Source organism: Caenorhabditis briggsae (genome assembly GCF_000004555.2).
Source record: "Caenorhabditis briggsae complete genome, chrII, whole genome shotgun sequence".
Taxonomy (NCBI): Eukaryota; Metazoa; Nematoda; class Chromadorea; order Rhabditida; family Rhabditidae; genus Caenorhabditis; species Caenorhabditis briggsae.
The window spans coordinates 15,531,909-15,541,170 of NC_013486.2; the positions used below are offsets into that span (position 1 = coordinate 15,531,909).

At 34.7% G+C, this 9,262-nt stretch overlaps 4 protein-coding genes across 4 annotated transcripts in view; 3 read left to right on the top strand and 1 right to left on the bottom strand.

Moving 5' to 3' along the window:
- Positions 1 to 1,680: 1,680 nt before the first annotated feature.
- Positions 1,681 to 2,678, top strand: CBG07228 (the record flags this gene model as incomplete). The annotated part of the gene is made up of 4 exons (XM_045243135.1): positions 1,681 to 1,978; positions 2,026 to 2,328; positions 2,373 to 2,470; positions 2,514 to 2,678. The coding sequence occupies 4 exons, from the start codon at positions 1,681 to 1,683 to the stop codon at positions 2,676 to 2,678; spliced, it is 864 nt and encodes a 287-aa protein (XP_045093356.1).
- Positions 2,679 to 3,564: 886 nt separating this feature from the next.
- CBG07227 lies at positions 3,565 to 4,156 on the top strand (the record flags this gene model as incomplete). The annotated part of the gene is made up of 3 exons (XM_002632270.1): positions 3,565 to 3,793; positions 3,851 to 3,951; positions 3,995 to 4,156. 3 exons carry the CDS (start codon positions 3,565 to 3,567, stop codon positions 4,154 to 4,156), a joined length of 492 nt encoding a protein of 163 aa, XP_002632316.1.
- A 1,182-nt stretch (positions 4,157 to 5,338) lies between these two features.
- CBG07226 lies at positions 5,339 to 6,883 on the bottom strand (the record flags this gene model as incomplete). The annotated part of the gene is made up of 3 exons (XM_002632269.1): positions 5,339 to 5,677; positions 5,759 to 6,203; positions 6,804 to 6,883. 3 exons carry the CDS (start codon positions 6,881 to 6,883, stop codon positions 5,339 to 5,341), a joined length of 864 nt encoding a protein of 287 aa, XP_002632315.1.
- Positions 6,884 to 8,900: 2,017 nt separating this feature from the next.
- Positions 8,901 to 9,262, top strand: part of CBG07225 — a gene marked incomplete at both ends in the record, with an annotated part of 3,913 nt that continues 3,551 nt past the window's right edge. The window contains one exon of the mRNA XM_002632268.1: positions 8,901 to 8,962. Within this exon, the coding sequence (XP_002632314.1) occupies positions 8,901 to 8,962 (62 nt within the window). The remainder of the gene's footprint in view (positions 8,963 to 9,262) is intronic.

Consider the following 9,262-nt stretch of genomic DNA (forward strand, 5'->3'; position numbering starts at 1 on the left):
CAGAAACTCGGAAATTCAGAAATTCAGAAATTCGGAAATTCAGAAATTCGGAAATTCAGAAATTCAGAAATTCAGAAATTCAGAAATTCAGAAATTCAGAAATTCAGAAATTCAGAAATTCAGAAATTCAGAAATTCAGAAATTCAGAAATTCAGAAATTCAGAAATTCAGAAATTCAGAAATTCAGAAATTCAGAAATTCAGAAATTCAGAAATTCAAAAATCTTGAATCTCAGAAATTCAGAAATTCAGAAATTCAGAAATTCAGAAATTCAAAAATCTTGAATCTCAGAAATTCAGAGATTCAGAAATTCAGAAATTCAGAAATTCAGAAATTCAGAAATTCAGAAATTCAGAAATTCAGAAATTCAGAAATTCAGAAATTCAGAAATTCAGAAATTCAGAAATTCAGAAATTCAGAAATTCAGAAATTCAGAAATTCAGAAATTCAAAAATCTTGAATCTCAGAAATTCAGAAATTCAGAAATTCAGAAATTCAGAAATTCAAAAATCTTGAATCTCGGAAACTCGGAAATTCGGAAATTCAGAAATTCGGAAATTCAGAAATTCAGAAATTCAGAAATTCAGAAATTCAGAAATTCAGAAATTCAGAAATTCAGAAATTCCAGGAAATTCAGAAATTCAGAAATTCAGAAATTCCAGGAAATTCAGAAATTCAGAAATTCCAGGAAATTCAGAAATTCAGAAATTCAGAAATTCAGAAATTCAAAAATTCAGAAATTCAAAAATTCAGAAATTCAAAAATTCAGAAATTCAGAAATTCAGAAATTCAGAAATTCAGAAATTCCAGAAATTCCAGGAAATTTAGAAATTCAGAAATTCAGAAATTCAGAAATTCAGAAATTCAGAAATTCAGAAATTCAGAAATTCAGAAATTCAGAAATTCAGAAATTCAGAAATTCAGATATTCAGATATTCAGAAATTCAGAAATTCAAAATTCAGAAATTCCAGAAATTCCAGGAAATTTAGAAATTCCAGAAATTCCAGGAAATTCAGAAATTCAGAAATTCAGAAATTCAGAAATTCAGAAATTCAGAAATTCCAGGAAATTCAGAAATTCAGAAATTCAGAAATTCAGAAATTCAGAAATTCAGAAATTCAGAAATTCAGAAATTCAGAAATTCAGAAATTCAGAAATTCAGAAATTCAGAAATTCAGAAATTCAGAAATTCAGACGTTCAGAAATTCAGAAATTCAGAAATTCAGAAATTCAGAAATTCAGAAATTCAGAAATTCAGAAATTCAGAAATTTAAAAATTCGACAATTCAGAAATTCAAAAATTCAAAAATTCAAAAATTCAGAAATTCAGAAATTCAGAAATTCAGACGTTCGGAAATTCAGAAATTCAGAAATTCAGAAATTCAGAAATTCAGAAATTCAGAAATTCAGAAATTCGGAAATTCAGAAATTCAGAAATTCAGAAATTCAGAAATTCAGAAATTCAGAAATTCAGAAATTCAGAAACTCGGAAATTCAAAAAAACGTTTTCCGGAAAAAAAATCAACTTCATGTAGATAACTTCCATGAGAAAAAATGATACAAATTTTTCTGTACTGATGAAGATTCAGCACATAAAACATCTGATAAGAATCTACCAATGAAGCTTCACCAATTCCAACTAAAATCAGTTTCAAATTAATGGACTCCGCACTCTGAAAATGATGGGCCAACAGCAACCCATGATGGTTTTAAACCAACAAATCCAGATTGAACTTCGACGAATTTCGCCTCAACGGCAAAATATGCTGATTCAACATATGCAAATGTTGAGCCAACTTCCTGACAAATGTTCTGAAATCCCACTTACTGATCCGAATTTAGGAATATTTCTTGCCGTGGTTCTTGATAAGCTATGGGAAAGGAAAATTCCGTTTGATAGTGTTAAAGAATTGGGATCGTATATTAGCAAATGCGGATCAAAACAGAGAGAGTTTTTGGAAATGCAATGCGAGCAATGTATGTTACTGAAGGAAAATTTTAGTGAAATGTGCCTATTATCTCAGATATGACAACCAAATCGTACAAAAATAATATTGCCGATTCATTTGGATATGGTGTATGCTGTGAAGGTCTGAAGATGTGTACATTGGAAGCCATTGCTCAAAAATACGTGAAGAAGTTTAGTCAATATAAGACTTGCTCTGATATCCCACCCGATTTTTTCAAAGAGAAGAGAGGAAAACGTTATTATTTCCTTGCTGCTTTTGAAGTAAAAACACCATCTGATTTTATCGAAGATAAGGAATTTTTTGCTAGCAAATGTACTTTAAAAGAGAAGAAAGAAATTGAAGAGGCATGCAACAAATGTATGTTCCTAACTTTTTTAGGAGTTAATTTTCTTTTTTTTCAGTTAACGAAAATTCGGCCAAAAGCGAAGATCAAGGAGTTGTTGGTTATGATTTTTGCTGTAAAACTATGGGCCATAATTGCCGTCCGTTCTATACTCAGGTAGCATTTGATACGGTATCATTTAACCTTTCTAAACTTCCAGATCTGGTTCTTTGCTCTCTGTGGAGGTGTTGGTCTGCTTCTGATGGGTATCATTGCCGTCGTCGTCTATTTCTTCTGTTTTCGCAAGAAAAGAGGTGGAGGAAAAAGTGGCGGTAACATGAAGAGTTCAAAGAAGAGCACAAAGAAGAGCAAGAGCAAGGGTTAAGCATTATTCTGAAAATCAGCTTAAACTTCCTTACTTCATACTATGAAATAAACGATTATGTATTGTAATTACTACTTTTTGACATCTGTTTTTTTTCTAATTTAGAAATTTTTTGGTACATCTTCTTCATTTGATTTTTTGGGAGCTCATATTTCCCACCCCAAATTTTATTTTGCAAATTATGTAGTGCCTAGTGCATAATTATCATAGTTTACACATTCTGTGCAATAGAGCGCGTTTGTACTATATGTATTTTTCATTTTACAGTTCTTTTATACCGAGGGAATATTTTTTTTTTGAAAAAAAATCATCGTGATACTTTATCAACCACAAAAAGGATGTAGTTCAAAAATTAAGAACTCATTCTGAAAATTCATGCTTGCCACGCCTTCGGCGCTTCAAACAGCTGGAAATAACCTTTTTCTTCTACTGTTCGTCGCTTCGCGACTCACTTTTTTTAAAGGTCACGTGAATCTATATTTTATTTTCCAGCTTTTCAAAATTTGCGGACAGAGCCAGAGAGATAGAGAGAGAGAGACAGAGAGACGCAACATCATTTATTTATTATCAGAATGATGATAAGAATGATGATAAGAATGATGATAAGAATGATTTTTTGAAAGGACACAGCATTTTCTTTTTTTTTAGTTCATGGATTAAAAATGACGCGAACTTTCCAAACAACCTAATAAATCGCAGGTTTTGAAACAAATTTTTTATTCCGACAACGATCTGATAAGATCTTTGAGTCTTCATTAATTCCAACTCAATTCAGTTTCAAATTTTACTGAATCTGCTCTCAAAAAAAGATGAGTGTACGTCAAAGCTCAGCGCCTTCTACAGAATTGCAAGTAAAACAAGTTTCCGTTTTAGCTAATTTTACGGAATGTCCTCTCAGTTAATGCTGGGAATAGTGGCTGGAGTACAGCGAGGCTCCGTTGAAGACTGCTCTGATATCCAAGTTGATAACCCGAGCGTCAAAGACTTACTTATTGGGAGTATTAATCGGCTTATGGAGAAGAAAATGAACGCAGGTGATATTCAAATCGCGAAAACGTTGGAAATCAGTTGTGGATCAGAACAAAAGGAATTTTTCGAATGGGAATGCAAAAAATGTGTGTTACTTTTTTACAGCATGAAATTTTAAACAGATTCCAAGTGATATTTTTCAGATATGACAACCAAGTCGTTCCAAGAGGGAACCAAGGGCACATATGGACAAGTAATCTGCTGTGACGAACTGAAATTTTGCTCTGGGCCTTTTTATACTCAGGTAACCTTTGGTACGGTATCATTAAGCAATTCTGAGCTTCTAGATCTGGTTCTTTGCTGTCTGTGGAGGTGTGGCTCTTCTTCTGATCGGCATCATTGGCATTGTCGTCTTTTTGTTGTGTTGTCGCAAGAAGAGAATAGGGGGAAGTAGTGGTGGCAGCATGATGAAGAATCTCAAGAATAGCACAAAGAAGAGCATGAAATAAAGAACAACAATCGATAACTGATAACTTGATATTTCTCTTTATTTTATACTGAGAAATAAACTTTGATAATCAGTAGCTCGTCTTATAAAAAGTGGAGCGCAATGCTCAAAATAAAAGCAAACTGAGAAAAAATATATAAACATATTTAAACCATGAAACGTTTAAAAAATTAAGAATGAGCAAGAAAATCATGTAAAAAATAGTCCCACTAGGAATGTAGATCAAAGTTTGGCTTTTTTATCTGTACTGAAAATAATCTATCAGTTGAATACGGCCTCAGATTAAACGTTTCTCGGTTTTGATGGTTTTTTTTTCATACAGGTTATGATTGACATATTTTTTAAACGTTAAACTTTTCAAACTGTTTTTTTTTAGTTTTGATAAAAATCTATTGATAAGATCTTTGGGTTTTTATCAATTCCAACTCAAATCAGTTTCAAACTTTACTGAATCTCCTCTCAAAGAATGGGACAATTAAAGGATTACGTTGATAAAATTGGGGGCTGCTCCGGTATCCCAACTGATAACCCGTATGCCCAGGGAGGAGTTGGTGGATTTTTAAATTTTTTGATGGATAGGAAAATAGAGATGGATGATATTCAAACCGTCAAAACGTTTGATATCAGTTGCGACTTGCGACTTGCGAGTCAGAACAGAAAGAATTGATTAAAGCGGAATGCGATAACTGTATAGTTTGAATGAAAAAGATATCAAAAAGTGATCAACTCGTGAAATCTTATTGATAATTTGATAATAATCTTATTAGTGAACACATTTTTGATATCTTCCACAGGAACCGAGATAAATAAGCTAAAAGTTGAAAGCTAACAGGCGGCGCTCGGGCTAATTTACAAGTCCCCTTCCACGAATTCGATACTGTTAAGAAACTGAATAATTGCTTTAAATTCAGAGGGAATTTCTGAATTCAAATTTTTCTGACATCTCTAGAATCCATGTTTTATCGCAAAAACAATTTTTTTGGAAGAAAAAACAAAAAAACATGTTCAGCTTATCATAATTTATTGAAGGTTTCAAGATTAGAATATTATATTAGGCAAGTTGTTGAAAGAAAGTTATCAATCAAAATAAACAGATCAAAATAGAAAGTACACAAGAGACATATACAAATTCGGGAATTGCAAATTAGAAACAAATAAACAAAATATACAAATTAGAGGAAAATCAAACTACAGTAAGCTCCAGAATACCATCATTACCCTGAATGGGAACAAATGAGCATCCAGAGAACAAATGGGGATTATTAGTTAAATAAGTTCTCACTACAGGAAACCCATTGGCGGAATGGTTCCCACGCCCGACCTCCAGCCACGCCTTCTTGGTTCCACTACTCCTCACCTGGTGGATAATGTCATGTACGTAGGACACTGCTCCCATAGTGGTCATACCATGGAAATCATGGTAGTCCGGACCATTGGGGTGTCCCACGTTGAAGCTCCGGATCTTCATGTTGATAGCCACCTCCAGCTGGAACTGCTGTGGTGGAGCCAGAGATTTTTGAGCCTGAAAGAATGGATGAATTGAAACTTGTTCTTTTTTGTCTTAAACCTAGCTAACTATCAAAACTATAAGCTTAAAACTTACATGAAGCACTTGCACCTCTTTCTGATGCTGCTCCTTTGCTGCCTTGAACTCCGGTGTGTCCGCCATGCAGAACTTATAGAGCAGGCCATCGGATGGGTGGATGTACTGGCATGCAAGCCTGTACGGGCAGTCCCCAGAACCCCCAGGAGCATAGTTTCGACAGAGAACTGTCTTATAGCTTCTGCTCTGAAGGTCTGGTGACGTGGAGCCACTGGAGCGCAGCTCCTCCACCCCATGGGCAAACCGGCACCTCTCTCCATGAGGGCACGTGGTCCGGCGGCCCATGTAGAGCTGGCACAGGCGAGTTTTGAAATTGCTCTGGCCCTGTGTGCTCTGTTCCGCTCCATTCTGCCATCCTTGGTTTTCCTGATCCTCCTCGTAACACTGCATGGGCTGGAAAGCTTCCCAGCTAGTGTAGAGGGATTGGGCAGGAACTAGGTAGGGCCTGGAAAAAATTTGAATTTTAGAAATTTTAGCTTAAAATAAAGTCCAGAAATTTTTAACCGTTTTGCGCCAAAAACCACTTCTCAAGCCTTTCTAGAAGCCGAGATATAGCCATTTGAAGTTTAGGGTGCTAGAGACGCAGAGAGCGAGACACTCTAACTGTCTGCGTATCTCAAAGTTTTTGTAGTAGAAAGTCCAGAAAATTAGAAACATTTTGTGCCAAAAATCCCTTTTCTAGCTATCCTAGGAACCGAGATATGGCTATTTGAAGTTTAGAAGGCTAGAGAGGCAGACGGCGAGACGCTCTAACTATCTGCGTCTCTTCAAAACTTTAAATGATCGTGTCTCGGCTCCTAGGGTAGCTAGAAAAGTGATTCTTTTTGCAAAATGTTTCAATTTCTAGACTTTTTTCACTAGAATTTTGAGAGACGCGGACAGTCAGAGTGTCTCGCTGTCTGCGTCTCTAGCCTCCTAAAATTCAAATAGCCGTATCTTGGCTCCCAGGATAGCTAGAAAAGTGATTTTTGGTGGAATTTATTTCAACTTTTCCAGATTTCTTCCTAATAATTTAACATTTTCCAAATTTAGAATAGAAACTTACTGGAATGGCATTGGAGCGTATCCAGGTTGGACGGGAGCGAAGACAGCGGCTCCATAGAAGAATCCTTGGTTGCAGATCATGATGTTGAATCTGAAAAAAAAACATTGAATTAAAAATAGATTACTGTAGAAAAAAGGGAATTTTCAAAATCAAGAACTACTGTAGAAAATGCGAATCCTCAAAAAGATTACTGTAGAGAAAAGCAAATTGCTAAAAATCAACGATTACTGTAGGAAAATCAAAAGTCTCAAAATTAAGGATTACTGTGGAAAAAGCCGAATTCTCAAAAATCAAGGATTACTGTAGGCACATTCAAATTCACAAAATCAAGGATTACTGTGGAAGATCAGGGATTACTGTAGAAAAACCCGAAAACGTTAAAATCAAGGGATAATGTAGAAAAATCATAATTCTCAAAAACCAAGGACTTCTGTAGAAAAATCCGAAGTCACAAAATTCGAGGATTACTGTAGGAAAATCGAAATTCTCAAAATTAAGGATTATTGTAAAAAAGCCGAATATCCAAGAGTCAAGGGTTACTGTGGAAAAATCAAAGCTCTCAAAATTGAGGATTACTGTAGAAGTATCCAAATTCCCAAAAATCAAGGATTACTGGACAAAAATTCTAATTTTCGAAAAATCAAGACTACTGTAGAAAAACTAAAAAAAAGGTTACTGTAGAAGAACTCAATAACAAGGGCTACTCTAAATAGATTCAAATTCTCAAAAATCAAGGATTACCGTAAAAATCCGAAATTATGGACTACTGTAGAAAAATCCAAATCTTCGAAATAAAAAGTTACTGTAGACAAATCCAATTTCTTAAAAATCAAGGATTACTGTAGAAAAGTTCAAAATCTCAAAACTAGAGGATTACTGTAGAAAAATGCTAATTCCCAATTGAAGATTACTGTAGAAGAATCCAAATTATCAACATCAAGGATTACCGTAGAAAAAACAAAATTCTTTAAAATCAAGGACTACGGTAGGAAAATGAAAATTCGCAAAAATCAAGGAGTACTGTAGAAAAATCTGAATTCTCGTAAAATGATTAGAATACAGTAGAAAAATCAAAATCTAGGATTACTGTAAAAGGATCTAAATTCTCAAAATCAAGGATTACTTTAGAAAATAGAAGTTCTCAAATTTAAGGACTACTGTAGAACATTCCAGCTTTTCAAAAAAAAGTTTCATAATGAAACATTCGAAAAATAGTGAAAAATTGAATTGATCTTTTAAGGACCATAGTGAGAAAAAGCGACCAAAACAAACGAATGAAATAGACGTCTTCGGATTCTGACGAAACGATCGATGGGCGGATCCAAAAGGTAGAGTTAATTACAGTACCTGTCAATTTTGTTGAGTCCCATGAGTACATCCGGTCCTTCCTTTATTATCCTACAGAGATCTTGGTGAACTGAAGACAGTATTTCGTTAATTATAGCGCCACCTGCCGATTTTCCGCGTTTCCAAAGGGACCAACTTTCCTGGAAGGCATTTTATGGCCGAAAAATGGGACCATGTCAATTTGGAGCAAACCGAAGGGGTGAAGACAAACATTGACAGGAGGCGGGTGTCCCATAATGGGCGGGGCGAGAATCGAACATGATGAAGGAAGTATAAAAAATCACAAATTATCCTTTCATTTCGATTCTTGGGACATTTTCTGGCTTTAAAATTTGCATTTGACATTAGTTTTTACCCGAGTTTTTCAATATTTTATATCAGCGCCGTCACACACCATATTCCATCTAATAGAAGCCCACTCAAGCCGTCAATTTTGAGCTCATATATCTCATTTCCTGTAAGAGATATATCAAAGTGGTCTACTAACAAAATATTCATCAGAGTTGCGAAAATATTTCATCAGTTAACTATATTTTAATATCTTTCGCAAGAATCGAGATAATCAAGCTCAAAGATGGCAGTGTGGGTGGGTTTCTATGAGAGGAAATACGGCAATTTTTGCACTTTTTTGAAAGCTTTTCTCAGAAACTAAGATAGATATATTTCGACGAAATTCCCACTTTCTTCGATTCTCAATATTTCAAGATTTTTTTTCTGAACTCTTTTTTTCAGATTCCCAGCTCACCAAAAATGTCCGGCTTCATCCAGATGGCGTTCTATCCAGGCTTTGATGTTTCTCCAGTTCCTCAAATGTGAGTTTTTAAAGCCATCTGTATCTTGGTCCTGTGAAAGATATCAAAAAGTTGTTCACTGACAACATTTTGCTGATATTATGATAAACATTTTATCAGTTGGCCACTATTTGATACCTCTTACAGTAACCTAGATAAGTTGGGTTGAAGTTGACAATTTGGGGGGGGGCGTTCAAAGGAGCAATTTTAAATCCCTAAAAAGTATTCCAAAATTTTCCAATTTGTCTGAACATTTCAGAGAATACTAAACAAAAGTAGAGCTTTAGTTTTGTAGTTGACAATTTTTTTCTAGATTTTTTA